Consider the following 19,276-nt stretch of genomic DNA (forward strand, 5'->3'; position numbering starts at 1 on the left):
TCAATGTCAGACAGCCTCCCCCCCCCCCCACACCACCCCGAGAGCCCTTGGAAACCTCACCACCATTTTGGATCTTGGGATGTTGTTGCATGGCCATTTTGGATCCAGGGCTGGATAAGTTAGGGCTTAGCTGTGTCTCTGATGTGGGATCAGCGGGGGGGGGGGGGGGGGGAAGACCCTCTCATTGGTCCTGGGTCTGGGTGTGGGAGGCCAGGCATGACATGGTCAAACATGTACCACATGTTCCATCTGTGGTTCACAGGCTACTGTGAGGGGAGACTGGACGTACGAGAAGACTCACGCTCAAGGGGAGGCATGTGTGTGTGTGTGTGAGGCATATGGGTGAACGTTCCCCCTTCCTCTTAGAGTACATGAATCCCAGCTGGCTATTGGTCAACTCTGGAGGGCTCGGTGAGGGATGTTGTGTACACGACATTCCACATGGGCCGAGGTGGCCTTGAGGGTGTCCCAACACAGAGAAAACTGTGACTCGCACGGTTCATATTTCAATCTATTGTTTTCTGCTGGAGTCCATCCAGATATCGACCGGAGCCATGGGGGGTCTTGCTCGAAATGGAACTCTGAACTTGAACAAAGTTAGTGACACTCCCTGAATGGGAGTCCGGCACCACAACACTGGAGCTATTTAGAAACCTGCCACACCCAAGGGGCCTCTGAGGCCTCACCTCCAGCCTCGGGGGGGGCCCCCTGGTGTTTCTTTGGGGCTACCAAAGGCCCCGGCCTCTATCCACTGCCGAGTGGCTGAGGGCCACGACAGACGGTCGCTGAATGGCTGTCGACGATATCTCCGCGGCATCTCGGCAACGCGGGAATGGGAGCACTTTCCGGAGCGATAACCATCGCGGCCTCGTGGCGTCGCACCAAAAACATCACCCCCGGCCACGCTGCCGTCCCTCCTCTCCCTTTCCCCGGAGAACTCCCAGTAGGCTTTGCCCCGGGCTTTGCTTTCCCTGCTCTCTAATTGGTCGGTGGGTGGGGGAAATACCAGGAAATCCCATTCCATTCTCCTCTATGGGACGCAGACAGGAAGCTGTGGCTCCTGTTGGATTTTAATAGATGCCACTGACTTCCCCTTTTCCCTCTCACTCTTTCACTCCCTCTCGTCCTCCCTAAACCCGCTTTCCCTCGCTTGTCCACCACTGTCCCCAGCGTGACAGCCGCCTACGTCTTTCACGCATGTTAATAGCGGTTGGTTTTATTTTCAGATGGCAAGATAGCGACAGGAAAAAAAGACGGTGATTTGAATCGAGCCAGAGAGTAGACAGTACCTCCAGGAGCTGGGCGGCAGTTGGCCTGCTCTCTGGATTCTTATCCAACGATTTCTTCAGGAAATCTTTGAACTCCCGTGACCTAAAATGAAGAAGAAGAAGAAAAAAAAAAAAAAAAAGACATAAGTGCCGGTACATCAATCGAGAGAGAGAGAGAGAGAGAGAGAGAGAGAGAGAGAGAGAGAGAGAGAGAGAGAGAGAGAGAGAGAGAGAGAGAGAGAGAGAGAGAGAGAGAGAGAGAGAGAGAGAGAGAGAGAGAGAGAGAGAGAGAGAGAGAGAGAGAGAGAGAGAGAGAGAGAGAGAGAGAGAGAGAGAGAGAGAGAGAGAGAGAGAGAGAGAGAGAGAGAGAGAGAGAGAGAGAGGAGGTGCAGAGGGGGTGTTTCCACGAGATAACTTCCTGACACAATGTACAGTTGAACTGTGAGAGGAATGCGGCACAGTTGGCGGAGCGCTGTGGCGCTCGCAGGGTAATCACGGCTTTAAACACAGCTACGTTTCCCAACACAAATAAAGCTCTCTCTCGAGAAAACGCATTTCCACCTCCGGTCTGGAGGGCTCTCAGTGTCGGGGGGTGGGGGTGTTTGGGGGACAGCTATCCTATCATCGACATCTCGATCGGAGGGATACGAAAAACATGTTCGAAAATCCAGGGCTATCCAAACAAACGCGTGCATGCGCACACGCACCCACGCAAACACAGTTCACTCTTCACAGGCGTGTGGGCTAAGTGCTTGGGACGGATAAATGCATCCCTGTGGTTTGTTCATAAACTCCCAACATCTCTCCCCGCACACAAGCGTCCACACACACTTAGTCCTCCCCAACACTGTAGTCAGTCATCAGTGTCTTCAGAACGCCCAACGCTCAATCATGTCTGCAATTGGGATTGGGAGATGATTGCGGCCTACCTCATAAACAGCTCTGGCACAAGTGAGCATGACGGTGTGTGTGTGTGTGTGTGTGTGTGTCTTACCACTTGGCAGGCTGTTCCAGGGTGGGCGGGTCGGACTTGGCGATCTTCAGCAGGACCCTCATGGGGTTGAGCTCGTGGTGGGGGGGCTCGATCTGGGCCACCTCGATCAGGGTGATCCCCAGGGACCAGATGTCGGCCTTGTAGTCGTACGGAGCATCCTTCATGGTCTCACACATCACCACCTCTGGGGCCATCCTGGACACACACACACACACACACACAGAGAGAGACACACAGAGAGACAGAGACACACACACAGAAAGAAACACACACAGAAAGACACACACACAGAAAGACACACACACAGAGACACAGAAAGACACACACGCAGAGAGACACACACACAGAGACACGGAAAGACACACACACACACACACACACACAAGGTTAAGACTGAGACGTGTCCTCATCTCAGGAAACGTGTGTGCCAAAAAACAAACATGGCGTGTATCGACGAGCATCAACAGAAACCGTCACGTCAGCGCGCGCTAACGATCATCCCGTGGACGTGCTTGTCTGATATTGCAGTCACGATGAGGTCTGAGCCGGCGCAGAGCCCCGACCACATTCCCCTCACACTACCAATATGTGCGTGTGCCAACCTGCTTGCACCCTCGAGTCGGTGTGCGACGATACAAACAGAGAACGTCCAACCACAAGAGGGACGTCGAACCGCTCCCATCTGGAGTGGCGAGTTGCGCAATCTTCATAAAAAAAATAAAAAAAAAGGCAATCTCGGTTCCTCGTTAACGGTGAAGAACACTGGGCAAAGTGTGGCCGGCTATTTCAAGTTTCTGTTGTGCAAGACTTGAGCAGAACGGGAATGCAGTGTATTGGGATGGTCCACCAGATGACAAAGGCTGAGGGGTTGTGGTCAATGGTTAACTTCCTGAAATCCCGGGAACATTGACCGAGTTACAGAAACATGCCTAGGCAAGACTACTTTACACCGGAGCTCACCTTACACACCCACACAAGTACACTCATAGGCACACAGGTACACACACACTCATCCCACACCTTCCAGTTGCATCTTTCTGTGATTGGCCTCTAAAAGGTGTTTGTGGCTAGCCATGAGATATGCCTAGTGGGTGAGAGAGAGAGAGAGAGAGAGAGAGAGAGAGAGACAGAGACAGAGAGAGACAGAGAGAGACAGAGAGAGACAGAGAGAGACAGAGAGAGACAGAGAGAGACAGAGAGAGACAGAGAGAGACAGACAGAGAGGCTTGTTCTCCTGTACTCACCAGTATGGTGTTCCTATGAACGAGTCTCTTCTCTGGAGGGTTTTTGTGTTTTTAGCCGACACTCCAAAATCAGCTGCAAGCACGGACGCCACAGACAAAAAACAACAAGAACAGTTAAAAGACATTCCCTGGACGTTTCTCCTTGAAGGAAATGAGCGATAGGCCCGTTTATAACCTCCCATCTTCCCCCCCCTCACACAAGCAAGAGAGAAATATCTGTTTATGCCTCGTAAAACTGCCATGACATCATGGAGGAGAAACGCAAAGCCGAGCCACTTGGTTTCACACGAGCACAGGGATCTCAAACAGGGGGCCGTAGTCCCGGGACGCGTGACCTCGCGCTCGGGGAAACGTTGTTTTGACTCGAGCCAAACGTCTTCTTCAGTCGTGACTGATTGGGGCGAGGAGAAATGACAGTTGCGTTTGGCCTGACGTTTCAGGATTCTGGGTCATTCTTTTGATTCCTCAGTCCTCGCACATAAACCGACACGTTCTGTTTCAGAGCGAGCGGTTTCCGGTCACTGGAACTTGGCTCTCTGAACAGTTGCTCACACAAGCAGACCAAATTTTCCAGGCCGGAATAACAACTTCACATTATACACCTCTAACCCCCCCCCCCCCCCAACACACACACACTCCCCCACCTACCAAAAGAATACTGCAAGCAGCTTGTTTGCAGTCCACTCTCCACCTAAAGAGCAAACTCCAACTGTTCTAAATCTACAGAGTGGATCACAAGCCCCCGGGACAAGCTACATAATAGCTTGGTATAAGTCAGACCAGACGAGCGCGACTGTCGCAGTTGAGTTTATAATTTAACACTGTCGTTAAAAAGGTGGGGAGGGAGGGGGGGGGGTGGGTGGAAAAAAAGAACACGGCTGCTTCAACAACTTCTTTGCGGTTAGACATGTCTCTTCTAATCCCAGAGGAAACCCGGTTACTTCAAATGAAGTCATTCCGGTGTCTCAAGTCGAGAGCGAAGGGCACGGAGGGAGGATGGTGACACACGGACCTCGTCACACTGAACAGTCAGGGACGCCCGGTCGACAGGGCCCCTGTAAGAGGAAGGCCACCCTCTTTTAAGAACAGTTTTCAATCGCTCCGCCCTTCGCGCAACGCCGCCCCGGTGATTGACATTTAGAAAGCCGCGGCTTAGCCCAGGCTGAGCGTGTCTGGCGAGGAGGCTTGAACCAGGATCAGATCCGTCTGAAGCGCTTCAGTCCAAGCCTCCTGGGAGGAGAGTGTTGAGGAATGCCTCGGAAGTTCTACAAAAACGCCATAAATCAAGGATTTTGGGCCAGCAAAATCGTTTCCCAGAATGCTTCATTGCCGGGCCGAGGGGCCGAGGGAGGGAGGTGTAGACGCGGATCGCCGTTGACACGATCTCCAGTCTCGTTGTGGAACCCCTTCCAAAGTCGTCTCAAAACGATTTCACAAAGAGTTTTTCGTTCCTTATGGGAAAAAACATAGAGGCCCCAGATTTATCCAACCCCCTGGACCCCCCTGGACAAGCCCCCTGGACCCCCCACCAGGCCCCCCACCCCGTCCCCGGCAGGCTCACCCAGCTTGATGTCCCCTTCCAGGGTGAGGAGGATGTTCCCGGCCTTCAGGTCTCTGTGGATGATCTTCATGCTGTGCAGGTAGACCAGGGCTTCCAGCATCTGCCTGCAGATCACCTTGATCTGAGGCTCCATGAGACCACGGTCCAGCTCTGCAGCCGGGGGGGGGGGGGGGGGGGGGGGGAGGAGGGAGGGAGGTGTGTGGGGGGGGGGGGGATAGAATAGATGCATATTTTTCAACACTTCCAGGGCACACATTAAAACCACAGGATTGACATTTTAGTTTTAAGTGCTGTTGGAAGTCGCCAAGTGGGATGAGGACAGAGCGGTTATTACCAGAGGTTTATATTAGATTGTTAACCGCCCCCCCCCCCCCCACACACACACACACAGCTATTAGAAGCTGTGAGTAGTCTTAGCAGGTCAGTGGCCCCATGAGAGCCAGCGGTGTAAATTGGCTCTGAGAAAACATTGACATTTCAAACTCGGGGGGAGGGGGGATGGGGGGGGGGGATGGGGGAACGGCGGGGGAGTGGTGGGGGAGTGGCGGGGTGAGGGGGTTAGCATCTTCACGCTCTGTGTCGGGCCAGCTCTATTCCAGCTCTATTCCAGCTCTATTCCAGCTCTATTCCAGCTCTATTCCAGCTCTATTCCAGCTCTATTCCAGCTCTATTCCAGCTCTATTCCAGCTCTATTCCAGCTCTATTCCAGCTCTATTCCAGCTCTATTCCAGCTCTATTCGGCGCACGGACGCCAAAGTGCGGCTGGGTGGATTATCAAATGAAAACAGTCCGGGGGGGGGGGATTCCCACCGTGTGGGCCTTCGCTCCGTCCGCCCGGGGCGTTCTGAAACAATACGCTGCTCTCTGACACCTAGTGCCTCCAGACTGGGCCCTCTGAGATAACATGACACCCTGAGAAGCACTCGTGCTGTGAGAGGTGGCCACAGGTACAGAACTATGAAAATAGAGAGATGGAGAGACAAACAGAGAGAGAGAGAGAAAGACACAGAGAGACAGAAATAGAGAGACAGAGAAATAGAGACAGAGAGAGACAGAGACAGAGACAGAGAGAGAGAGAGAGAGAGAGACAGAGACAGAGAGACAGACAGAGCTCCTCCCTTCTTACCTAGCATGGTGGCGTCCACAGCTCCCCCAGCGCAGAACTCGATCATGATCTGAGGAGAGAGGGAGGGACAAGGCTCAGTTATTCTGTTGATTCCCAGCTCAGGTTTCAAGCCACCTGCAATAGCCTTCTTCCCTCCAGTCACTGGTGCAGGAGCACGGCCCACTGTACAGTACAGCCCTGGGTTCCTCGACTGCAGGAATCTAAGCTCCAGGGCAGGGAGAGAGGCCCACTTTAACCCTGATGATTGGTCTAGTGCAGACTGCACTTCCACATGTCAGCTGCAGACTTGACACTACACCGTAACCTCTCACACACACACACACACGCTCTTTCTTTATCTCTCTCTCTCTCTCCAGCTCTCTAGTGGTCCCTGCCAGTGACACCTAAGGGGACAAGATGGCACTGTGATGTCACCGTGGATCCAAACTAGGACGGCGCGTCTTGCTGTTAAGGGGCGGTGTGATAACGCACTGCTGCTCTCGCCCCCTCGAAGCGGAACACGCAGAGGAACACGAGACCGACCGGCCGAATCATTTCAACAATGGAAAAATGTATGTTGTGTGGGACACCACTTCAGCAGGGGATTTTTTATTTTATTTCCTCCTTACACACACACACACACACACTCTCCCTCCCACAAACAAACCGTCTCTCGCTCACCCCTACAAGCGCACGAGCACAATAAGATCGAGCGACCGAAAAATCCCTTTGACGCCACTTTCCAAGGGTACTGACGTGTCCCACGAGTCAGCAAGGGGGCCCGAACCAACAAAGAAGAGAGATAGGATTTCTCAAATCTTCAGCGACCCCAGAGGGGGCCGGTGTGGTAAAACAACCTCGGGCCAACGACATCACTTCCTCTGCATTCCAAACACACTCCAAGTCTGTGAGCGCTCTTAAAGGAGGCATCAGTCTCTGACGTCCTGTCACTGTTCAAGCTGTGGGGCCAGACCAGCATACCCGTCGTGTGATCTCACCGATAATTCTCTGACAATCGGACAGGCCCCGAGTTAGCTGCGGGCGGTTGCCATAACACTCAGGCCCTCTGAAACCTGTTTCCTCGTCCCTGTTGGGCTGTGACATCACTGGCAAAGAATTCCTGGAGCTCCACAAGAGCGGACAGGGAGGCGAGTTTTCACCTGGGACACTTCAAACCTCGCCCCGCACACACACACACACACACACGTCACACGACACGCAGGGACAGTGTGCAGGAAGACTGCTGGGTGACTGGGTGCCAAAGGTAAGGTGGATATTCCTGTCAGTCTTGGCTAGCATCCACGCCCACGACAAAAGGCTCTTCTGTGAGCTTAAGTGGGTCTGGAGGATGAGGTGTTGTGAGGTTAGACGGTGGATTGGTGCCTCATTTCTTCCAGAGCCAAGAGCTGACAGTTCCTCCACTGATCCTGTCAGTCGACTAAGTGTGGAGATGACAAGAGGTCTAACGCAGTAAGCTGGAGAGGCTGAAACTCCACACCAGAATGTTCCCAGTTGTGTTCGGGTATACAACTTTGGTATTTCATTATTGTCGTTTCAAAATCCAAGATAACAATTTCAAAGGAGTGTTGTCTTATGGGTATCCCAGCTAGGGAAGATATTCCATGGAGTTATTCCAAACTGATTTGTATTAATATATTTTTTAAATATTTTTTTCATCTATGAGGAATTCTTGGAATATTCTAGAAGGCAACAGTGTTGTACCATAGTGAGAGATGTGATCTAACTGGTCTGACATCATTCACATTGTAGTGTGTATGGGTTGAGGGGTATGACACACACCATGACAGAAACACACACAGAATGACAGAAACACACACAATGACCTATGTTTCCATCAACACAGGCAAGACTTAAACAGCCACAGCTTCAAATGTCAGCTGTAAAGAGCAGCTAGTTGAACTGAGAGTCTCCACAAACACACCAAGGATTTTGAAATACGCCTTGTTCTCAGTTGAGTGGAAATATGAGTATTGAAATATATACACATTCACTCACTCACGCGCGCGCGCGCACACACACACACACAGCAGGTCAGCGAACATGTGGCTATCCAACTCTTTTGTTCCTCCGAAGGAAAAGCTTGTAAATAATTGAAGAGCGCTAAAAGACGCCTTTTCGCTAAGCCCTTAGTGAATTCCTGCCATTGCTCTGCCGAGCGGGCAGGGCCGGGCGAGCATTCGCTGGGCGTGACCTGCAGCCTCCAACTCATATTAACGAACAAACCCCAACCTAAACGCCATCGAAACGGCTTGGCACCCTCCACTGTGTCGGGGACGGTGATTTGAAACCTCATTCCCCCCCCCCCCCCCTCCCCATCCTCCCCAAGATGTAAAACCCCTGATTGACCGAGCTAATGAAACATGAAGAACCTGTTCCCATCCCAGCAGTCTCTCAGTCATGCCCGGTGTCACTTCAGACATGCGTTATCAGCCAGTCATCGGCCCCTAGCACCGCCGTGGGGGAGAGATTGAGGGTGCTAAAGTAGGGCGAGCGGAAAGGGACGCTACCTCGTGCTCCGTACTGTTGGGCCGCCTTGTGGGAGGATGGGAACGACGGCAGAGACATAAAAGGGGACAGGAGGAGATAAGGGCAGATTTACATGGAGAGGCACCGGGGCTGGTGTGGCCTGTGGGGCAGTCGAGCCCAGAAACAAGGATCCTTGTCTGACATCACTCATCCCCTGTCTAATCACCTCTCAAGGCTGGGAAAGGACCCGCACACTGACACACACACACACACACACACACTGCAGCATTCCTGAAGGCTGAGAGCCCACTTCTTTGTTAAGAAACAGGCACAAGGAGACAGCGATATAAACCAACTCGAACTATATATCATAGACAAACACAAATTAACCACACAGGCACTAGCCCAGAACCACATGCGTCAACATGTGCCAACACACACACACACACACACATACACACATACAGACCAGGTTCTGCTGTTGGCTTCATCCTAGTAGTGTTCCATCTGCCATCACCTTTTAATGCAGCTGTGTTTGTTTACACAATATTTGCAAGATCAAAACAGCTGCAGTCAATAATGAAAGGAACACAGTCTCCTTTAAACAAATAATTTAAGGGAGACGTGTCACATAAAGCTCATCATTCAGAGCAGGTGTGTGTGTGTGGGTGTGTGTGTGTACGTGTGTGCGTGCGTGCATGTGCATGCGCACAAGCTAATGTCAGCAGTCCAGGGCCTGCGCTAAAAGGCTCCCTGTTTCTCACGCTGGGGGCTGGCCGAGGGAGCAGATTGTTCCAGAAGAACAAACAGCCTTCTTCTCTCTGCAGAGTGGGTGGGTGGGCACTGGAATGTGCCACCCCTGCTCTCCTCTCCCAAAAGACTGGGCCTTCTGAAACCGAGCCACCAACTGCATGTCTTGGCACGAGTTAGAGATTCAGCAGATGCACCCGTCCCCCGTATCTCTCCACCCCACCCACCAGTGGCCTCGCCCAGCCTCCGACTGCTGTGGTCCGGCACGCCACACAGCTGTCTACCCCCTCGGGGTGCTGCCAGGGACAGGGTGGCCGTAATGGTGGTTGCGGCATGGGAGGTTTCATGGTCAAATCGCTGATCCACACCCACAAGTGAAGAGAGGAAAGCCTTGAAGCCATTATTCATAGAGCTGCCGTTCTGCTTACTCCATGTGGTGGCAGCGCTGGGGCTAGCCACGGTGGAGGAGAGGATCGTAGAGAAACTGCAATGTCTTCGTTACTCTGCTTTGCTCTGTTGTCGTGCTGGACTAGTTGAAACACTTTGTCCCATGAGGGCAAAGTGTGTTATGCTGAGGCTGATAAGCCTTCTCTTCTGAGAATTATCTGGGGAAAGGTTGCCCCAAAACGGCTGCCTATTGTCTGTACTACGACGCTTAAAACAAAGAAGGTTTCCAGGTCTTGAGAATGAGATCACAGGGAGAAAGCTGAAACTCCCCCAAAGGACATGCTGTAAATATGCATACGCACACGCACTCTCTCACACACACACACACACACACACAGCAGTGACACACTGTCACACACATCCACCCGCACAGCACAGTCACACACACTCACAGGAAATGTGTGGTCTGGAAGCAGGGAGGTGAGTTTGCACGCTGCCCTTTATCCAAACACAATGAATTAACACGGCACCCAAAACACCGGCCCTCCTCGCAGGCCACGAATACCAGCCACACAGGGCCAATCCTGGATGTGGTCCTGGATGTGGTGGCGGAGGTGGGAGAGTGGACACAGGCAGAAACTAACATGTATGGCGCAGCACATTCCATTCGACAGGAGTTAAGAGTTATCACACCATTAACGAGACGAGGTGGCCGAAGCAATAAAAGTTGTTTACTAGCCCTGGTCCAGCAATGCAAGAGCTGGACTTTGGATCGTCGGAATCACTGGGTCTGCTACAGATGTGTGATTGGAGGTGGAGAGGACCGGATGGGAGGAGTTTAGTATGCACTGGTAGCAGAATGGTTGGTTTGGACTTCCCCTCTTGAGGTTAGGAAAGTTTCCGCTTGACATGACATGCCCCCTCAGCGATAATCGACTTGAAACTGATCTCAGACTCCATCCCCGTCTCAAAGTATGGTCTGCGAGCCGTTAGGAACTATGTGGATGTATTAGATACTGGAGATCGTCCAATCCGTTATCTTTAGAAAACACACACGGCGTAGTGTGCAGGAGTACGCGAGTTCAGGGTGACCTCATTGTCACGTGACGCCGCGAGCAAACACGCTGCACAAGACAACGTGCCCGTTCTAATAATAACATGCAGATCTAAGATTTGTTTTTCTTTCTGGAAAACCAGTTTTGTCCCTTCCTAGGGACGTTTACAGTCGAGGACCAGGGTGACTCCCAATAGTCTCTCGTGTTTGTCTTGGCAATGCGATCGGACGGTTATGAAGCGAAAAGGCCTGTAATCTGACCTCCTCAATGAGAGAGAAGGAGGAAAAACTCGATGTGTGTACCAGGCATGAGGGACAAAGCTCGAGTTAGGCTTAATCCTCATGGTAACACAGTATCAAGAGGTCACCGTCAGGTCAGGTCGAGTCAAGTCAAGACTCAGGGTTGCCTCTCTGGGCCAATCAGGACTGTTCCACAAGACCCAATTGAAACAGCGATAGCGAGAAGTTGGAACGTCCCAACTCAGGAATGCAGAAGTGAACAGCAAGCCGGTTGCGGAAGAGGTTCCCACCACACCAGCAGCACTTGACCCACTGCTCGCTATCCGGAGTGGGACCGCTGACCACCAGGAGCCCCGGAGGACCTGGGCCCGACCGGGAGAAGCTTACCCAGAGCTTGTTGTCGTGGTAGAAGGCATCCATCAGCTTGACTATGTAGTGGTGGTCACATTTGGCCAGGATGTCAATCTCCACCATGTACTCCTCCAGCTCCTCCTCGCATTTGGTCTCGATCACCTTGGCCGCAGCCAGGACGCCGGTCTCCTTGTTTTTGGCCTGGAAGGAAAAAAAAGAAAGAAGACGAAAAAGAACCCCTTTAAAGCTTTCAGTTTGACGAGTAAATGTGAGAGAATGAGTTCTGTTTAAGGAATTATTCTTGTTATTCCATCTAACATTTGTTTTGTCTAAGCCCTTCTGGGAAACTGAGGGAACGTGGTAAGGATTCAATTGGGCGTTGGCTGGGGCCAGCTCGATGGAAGTGAAAGAAAGTGAGATTCAAGGACGCACTGGAGCACAGAGGTCTTTCAGAGGGCATGATGGGTCAAACATATATTTAAAAAAAACAAGGGTGGGACCAAATGTTACACTGTCAAACCAAGGCCGCTAAAGGAATCCAAAGTTGCGAAAACCAGTTTTGGTTTTCACTTCTGTTTAATCAAGTGAAAGGTGCTGACAACATGAGTTGGTCGCCACCTAGGCATCCAATTGAAAGGAATGTTACATTTCTGACTATAGATACAGATAAATGCTTTCAGAACACTTAAGCTACCTCATAGTGAATTCCTATGTGTGTGAGCCAGACTTTAGAATAGAGGGACCAATTAGAACCTACAGAGAGCCAGTAACTCCCTAACAAACAAGTGTGTAATTAAAGAGTTGCTTCACCGCAGTTTAAACAGCACAACAGGAAAGGAAACTCCACACCCTGAAAGAGCTAAGGAGGAGAAACCATTGAAGCCAGTCCTCCAGTACACACACACACACACACACACACACACACACACTGTATGAGTCCACAAAACATGCAGTAGTTAGAAACACCCTAACTGGTTCAGTCTTTGGGCCTGCATGTCTCCTTCAGTCAGCCAACCCTCATTGGTGGTGGGTGACCACATGACACCAGACACAGGAAGTGGAGCTGGGTGTCACAGCCTGAACATTCGGAGAACGTGCGGCCGAATACCGAACCTGGGGGTAAACACCAATTACAACCATAGAACGAGTCCTATGTGGTTCCAGCAGAAGAGTGCAGGGCCGTGGTCGAGCGTGGGGGGAACGAGACACGCTGGAGAGCCAGACAGACTGTAGGGGAGGGATGTGAAGACGCATGCACGAGGCCAGACGGGACCAGACAGAGCAGTGGCTCCGAGAGCGGCAGAGGGCGGGAGAGTGTCGGTAGTGCGCGAGAGCTACAGGGTGTCTGTTGGAACCGTGCGAGAGTTAGCTCGTGTGCGTCAAGGGTTTCCCAAACCTAGAGCGTGAGTGAGAATATTTAGGCAACTGAGTGTGTACTGTATGGTGTGTGTGTGTGTGTGTCCTCCCAGTGTCGATGTGAGGCAGACTAAACAGCCTGCGGGGGTCCAGAGTCTGAGGGGATGTGGGAAAACATCTGGGTAAACACACTGGTCACGCATCTACATGCGACACACACACACACACACTGGTGTATCAAAAGCTAGCCTGCTACACTTACAGCACACACACACACTGCGCCAGTACACACACTGACTTGTCACAGGCTAGCTTGCAACAGACACACTGCTACTGTACAAACACCCCACAAACAGTGGGTGTGTATGACATCTTTGAAGCAGAGTTGCAGATGTATGAAACATCACAGGGTGTTTACAGCGGTCTGTTCCAGACTCCCCCCCACCTCCTGGAACCTGCCCCCCCCCCCCCCGCCCCCCAGCCAGGGAAAGCCCCCCCATGTCAACAAGCCAGCAGGCTTCAAACAGGCTCCTCAACAAGCCTGGAACTCACTTTCGCACGCCCCTGCTCTCACTCTCTCTCTCCCCTCATCTCCTCCTACTCTGTCGGTTTCTCTCGCCCCCCTAGTCCTTCACTCCAACGTTCCCTGTTCCTTTTGTCCCTCTCTTTCTCTCTCTCTCTCTCTCTCTCCTTCCTTCTCCACCTGAGAGTTGAGGAGAAGCGCTTCTCTGGGTGGGGAGTCGTAATCCAGTCTTCCTCTGCTCTCGTCTATGGTCTTTCAACAGACAAGCCCCCCCCCCGCCCCGCTCCCGGGCAACAGCAGGAACAAGACTCAGGAATGCGCTCCTGAGCTGAACCAAGGAGCGGCTGAAGGGGGGGGGGGGGGGCATCTTCACATCTGTGAGTCTGTCTGGTTTACTGGCTGACTGTGCGTTTTTGTGTGTGTGCGCGCGCATGTGTGTGCCGGGGGGTGGGGGCGTGCATTCTCTGGTTAAGTTCCTGTACACAGAGGAAATGACACTAAAAGCGGCACCTCACAAGGGACCCCTGGCTTCCTAGAGGCCATCTTGGCATCGGAGGCCGTCTGGGCCGTTTCATCACGCTAACCCAATTACCCCAAAGTGGAAAATAAGGCATCCGCACACCAGGCTAAACACGCGCTCCCATCCCAGCTGTGAGGAAGCAAGCCTCTCTCTCCCCAACCCCACAGTCCCCTGAAGGGGCAACTCTGCACTGGTTTGTTTGGCCTCTTTGTTGACCCTGGGTGTCTGGGGGGGGGGATGCTCATCCTGCTAGCCTGGTAAGACGCATCTCTACCTGGGGAAGCCCTCAGGCCCCCTCCCTGCTCTGATAAACACCATGGCCCACAGGCTAGGTAGGTTAAAGCTGTAAAACAGGAAAGCTGTCTACGCCCTGCTTAGGAAGGTAAGGCATGCACATCCACACACCCACACACACACACTCCATAGTATCCAAATACCCTCTCATCACACCCATGTTTATAACCCATCTTAAAACACTTATGGAGATAATCTGTTCAAATCGAACATGTGGGCCATAAACCGAGCCTGGGATCCGGTTGAGAGTCCACTGGGAGGACGACTTCACCTGTGTGGGTGGATACGGCCGAGTGTCAGTGTCTCTGGTGCCACTATCCAGGGGTCAATCACCTACTGGTCCAATCAATAAGGAGATAGTGTGCTCAGAAATGAGGTTCCATGATTTGGAAAAGAACATATTGCACACACACACACATACACAGACACACGCACACACACACACGCCTGTTGGTAAATGTCTAACAGGACATCGCTCCTGTCCTTTCCCCTCTCATGGAAATGTGTGTTGTTAACCTCTGACCTGTCATAAACATACACAGTCTTTCACATGTCTGTGGGCAGGAATGTCATGTGTAGAACGCGTCAACATCAGCTTGTAAAGCCAAACCTTTCTGTGAGGAACCAACGATCTGTTGAACACAAAATGTGAGTCTTGGACAAATGCCATGTGAAATTGTTCTGCTCTGGCCTCTTAAACCATAAAGCTGTTCCTATACATGCAGCGGAATCATGTCTGAACGCTAAAGACATGCAGTATAATCTTCTACGGGAGACAGGTACAGTCAGATACAGTCAGATAGTCTTCATAGGTCGCGAGGGTCGACAGGGGTCAGGGGTCGTGTCAGAGAGGATCATAGGATCACAGGGGAGAGATGCTCAGAAGATCACCACCCAGACAGACACCTGACAGACAGGGGGCCAGGGGATTGGCTGGCAGGCACTAAGCTCCCGGCCAATCTGCTTTGGCTTTACATGGGATGAGCATTAGTGTGTTAAAACTTCCCGTGTCTGAGGTAGAGGGTTTCACCGTTGCCTGTCGTTTTTTTTCCCCTCCTTCTCGCCCTCAGCTAGGGAGGGTCGTAACGTTACATAACCTTCGTTCACGCAACCACAAGAGTTGTACAACAACTGTCGAGAACGGGGGAACTTTAAACTTTGCACCATCCAAAGCACAAGTTCTGTCCTCACAAGTTCTGTTTAGTGTTTTGCACCTCCCTGCCACGGTAAATTCCATGTTTGTATAACGTACATGGCGAATAAACCGAATTCTGATTCTGATTCTCACGACGCGGAAGGCTTCCTACACACATCCTCCCAGGGGGGCTCCCAACCCCTCGTCCCCACCCAGCAAGGAGAGCTCTTATCAGGCCGAACGGCTGCATCTGGGCCCTAAGATTACGACCCTGGAGACCCCGAGCAGAGAGCTGGCTCCACATCACGAAGGAGCATGTACGTCAAGCATGCTGGTGAACCGGCAATAGCTGGTGACATCATGTGACTGGACATGTGGCGTAATCGCCCTTGCCTGCGACATAAGGACTACGTTCATACAGTACACACAGAGCTGAGTCCTGAGGGCTTTAGCTTAGCAGGCTAACCCAGTAATCTTTTTTTTTGTTTGTTTACAGTCCCCTTCCATAGTCTGACATGAAAATACATTGTGCTAAGATAAGACCTCCATAGCCTTCTATGCAACAGGGCTATCACTATGGCAGGGACAAACTAGGGCCTGAATCTATGGGGACTTCCAGGGTAACATTATGACTTTGGGGACAGAGCAACTCCCTTGGCAGCAGGCAAGCGTGCTCAGCGACACGTGGCCCGTTAATAAGTAAAAGCTACCTTTCACCACCCGCCTCCCAGCTGAGCGGCAGGCTACTCGCAAAGGAGCAACAAACGAAAAAGGGAAGAAAAAAGAAAAAAAAACATCCTGTGGCGCACGGCCCTGGAGGAAGTGAGACATTCCACCGGTTCGGGTCGTACGTGTGAGGGAGATTCATGCACGCCAGTCTGGGCTAAGCCGAGGCCCCAGAGCCTCTTCTAGTCGGAGGCTGCGATCCCCAGGTGTGTGTGTTACGACACACACGGGTATGTTCAAGACCAACTGTGGAGGTAGTGTTCCCTTGGTGGTTTCAAACAGACATAGTGGCATCTGGATACTGGTCCCAGGACAGCATTAACCACTGCCTGACATTCTGACATCTGGGGGGGGGGGGGGGGGCGTTCCAACAGCCTGAACAGATGCTTTTCAAGTTCAGCATTCACTCATGAAGCGGAGCAAAACAGTTTATTACTGGAGAAGGGACGAGGTTGTCCGAACGAGACAACAAACGAGAGTTCCTCAACTGGAGGCTTAGAGCCACTCAACATCTCAGTTGACCTCTTGAACGCACCTCTGGGTATTGTTACCTGGCCATCTTTAAGTACTGTTGTCTGCGTGACTCATGCAGTGTCCTGACAGGCTGGTGACACTGGAGGCCCGTTAACCTGAGAACGATACCCAATGACACATATAAACCCGAGACTGCCACCGGCGTGGCCTTTGTTCAACTCTGTTCCTACAGCCACTGCTCAAGCCACAGAGACAGGGTTAACCTGTGTTTACACTTGCTCGAGCGCGCCATCAAACTGAGATGGTCTTCATTGTGTTAGAGTGTTCCCTCAGAACATTTCTAGGGCTACTTCCACAGTGAAGGGAAGTTGCCTCAAACTGAGGACAGGAACCAGCCCCTCAAAGTTCACATCTCTACCAAAACAAAGTGTACCCGGAACAACCCTTTTTTAGACGTCACTGGAAACATCAGCATGTGACCGATGATGACCTTACCATACAAATGAAGACGCCAGTAGATAATTCCTCCGACAGCTGTTTGGAAGATCACAGCAGTACACATCTTGACTAGAGCGAGACCTGCGAGTTCCCCAGAAGCACTGAGGCGAGGTGTGTCCTCCCTGCTGGGGTCACTGACCCCTAGTTCTGAGTGTCAGTTAGAGGCTTCCTCGACATATGACCTATGACCCCTGAGGCGCTTGTGTACATCTGCAAGGACTACCGGTTAACATGTTCATATCTCAGCCATCGAGGCCAAGTCAAGTCTCTTTTCTTGTACATTTCTTAACTACTACGCTTTTATCTCAGCCTTGAGAGCTCTCCAACAGACGAGCTGATCATTTTGCGACTTCAGAGCCAGACAGGAAGTGCTCCCCAGTCTCCTGCCCACGACTTCCTCCCTCCAGGCTCACCCTGACAGCTGCAGGTGTGGAACAGCACTCCTCCACCCTCCTAGCAGATAGTGTAGCCAGACTTGAGCACACTGGGGGCGGATATCACCTCCCGGAACGGGGGTCTTTTTTTGAAAGTTGGAAACTTTCAAAAAAAGACCATTATATTATCATTATATTGGTCAAATAAGAAATGCACTTTGAAAAAACGTGACTACCGCAGGTCGAGCAGGCCTCTATATCTTCTACTGAATGCATCATTTATTTCTACTGAGGGAGGCTCCCTGTTATTTTTCCCTCCCAGTGTCGTCAGTGCAATGCCACATGATGCCTGGCTCACATGCCTGCGTGTTCACAGGGTAGCAGACTGTTCGCTGTAGCCCGTAGCACCTCGTCAGGCCTCATTTCTTCCAGCGGACCTCCTGAAGTCAATGGCTCCCACTGTGCTGCCCTGTGCACCCGCAAACACTCTCGCTGCGACGTCGCAGAGCATGGACTGGGAGTGTTCCAGGTTAAACAGCGCTAATGATGGGCTACTCTGGAATGAGACTGTGAGCACCAACTAAGGCAGAATAACGCCCTTTGCAAATGAACACCATACAATATTACATAAATGAAAGTCAAACTACTCGTATTCTGTCGAGTGAGGTTTTTAGTATAAAGAAGACACACCTAGATCTCCGTACTTCAGCAGTAATGCTGACGGAATGCAAGCTATAGTGACCATCCCTCCAAGTGATGACATGAAACCAATGACACATCTTTGCGTGCTTCTCTTTCCTGATTAAAGAAGCCAGCGCCAATGACACATAACCTTTAGTTTTTCAGCTATAATATTTATAGCTCCCAATTAGATGGATGGCATTGGCCACTCAGTCATACACAACATGTGAACTGGTCATAGACGAAATTACATGAATATAATTAACCAAGAGAGGGATTGGTTCTCATCATTATGGTGACAAATTAAATAGACAGGTCAACCACTTTGATGTCACTGCTAGTCCGACTATGTGGATTGCAGCGCCTATCAAAAAGCTTACCTTGTAAACCTTTCCAAACGCTCCATCGCCCAACTCCCCGATTATTTCCCATATGTCGTTGGGATTTATATCACGGTGGACGTGTTCGTATTGCTTTACTTTCTTTTTAATGTCAAAGGTAGACAACCGAAGAATTTTGCTGAATTTTGCAAAAGCCATAATTAAGCGAGAAGTCAAATAAAAATAAGTTAAGGTAGGCAAAAACAAAACTCCGGATGCGCGTTACGAGCGCAGACTCGAGGCACAATTTCTGTTTTAATGTGCGCCGAACATTTGTTACGCCTTTCAAATATGTCAAATAAAATGTTAAAACGCACAAAACTAGTTATTCCACACCGTCCATACCAGTCCACGCGCTTTCATAAAACAATCCAGTTGTAAAATAAAACGGCTTCATATTTCCATTCACATGGTTTGTCCTTCGAGGAACGTTGACCACCTGCTGCCTTCAACCGATATAATAATCACAAGTGAAGACAACTTGTTGCTAGTCAGTGTAAAAAGCCCCACCCTCTCCTACTGCCATGATATATGTCGATGTCGTTTCCTGTATGCAGATCACTCATCTTTACCGACACGACATAGTTCTCCCTGTGAAATGAGTGTCTTTTTTTCCGAGTTGACCTGACACTTTGCATGTGACTGTTGACGGTCAGGTAAACTATGGGAAACAGCTGAAGGTAGAAAGACTGGTGTGAAATTGTGAGTTGTAAGTTAAATTATTGAGTGTACAAAACCTCTCCTAGGCCTAGCGAGGAGGTCAGCTGGTCAGAAAGGACTTATTCACCCCCACACTCAAGACTATTATGTCCTACTAATATAACTTGAAAGTGGGCCATTATTCTTTAAAGTGTCGAATCAATTAGGGTTCAAT

The 19,276-nt window shown here is 51.1% G+C and overlaps 1 protein-coding gene across 2 annotated transcripts in view; it reads right to left on the minus strand.

The window, feature by feature from the left end:
* Positions 1-18,972, minus strand: part of stk10 (serine/threonine kinase 10) — a 31,474-nt gene extending 12,502 nt beyond the window's left edge. The window contains exons 1-7 of one of the 2 annotated variants that reach the window (XM_084697721.1): positions 18,403-18,972; positions 11,478-11,642; positions 6,194-6,242; positions 5,068-5,217; positions 3,507-3,579; positions 2,263-2,457; positions 1,290-1,371 (exon numbers count right to left, since the gene is read on the minus strand). In XM_084697721.1, coding sequence (XP_084553847.1) covers positions 1,290-1,371; positions 2,263-2,457; positions 3,507-3,579; positions 5,068-5,217; positions 6,194-6,242; positions 11,478-11,642; positions 18,403-18,561 — 873 coding nt within the window. In that variant the 5' untranslated portion in view covers positions 18,562-18,972. The remainder of the gene's footprint in view (positions 1-1,289; positions 1,372-2,262; positions 2,458-3,506; positions 3,580-5,067; positions 5,218-6,193; positions 6,243-11,477; positions 11,643-18,402) is intronic. The other variant, XM_084697722.1, reaches the window with a different exon arrangement.
* Between the last annotated feature and the right edge of the window lie 304 nt (positions 18,973-19,276).

Source organism: Hypomesus nipponensis, chromosome 5 (assembly GCF_054491055.1).
Source record: "Hypomesus nipponensis isolate SF chromosome 5, ASM5449105v1, whole genome shotgun sequence".
Taxonomy (NCBI): domain Eukaryota; kingdom Metazoa; phylum Chordata; class Actinopteri; order Osmeriformes; family Osmeridae; genus Hypomesus; species Hypomesus nipponensis.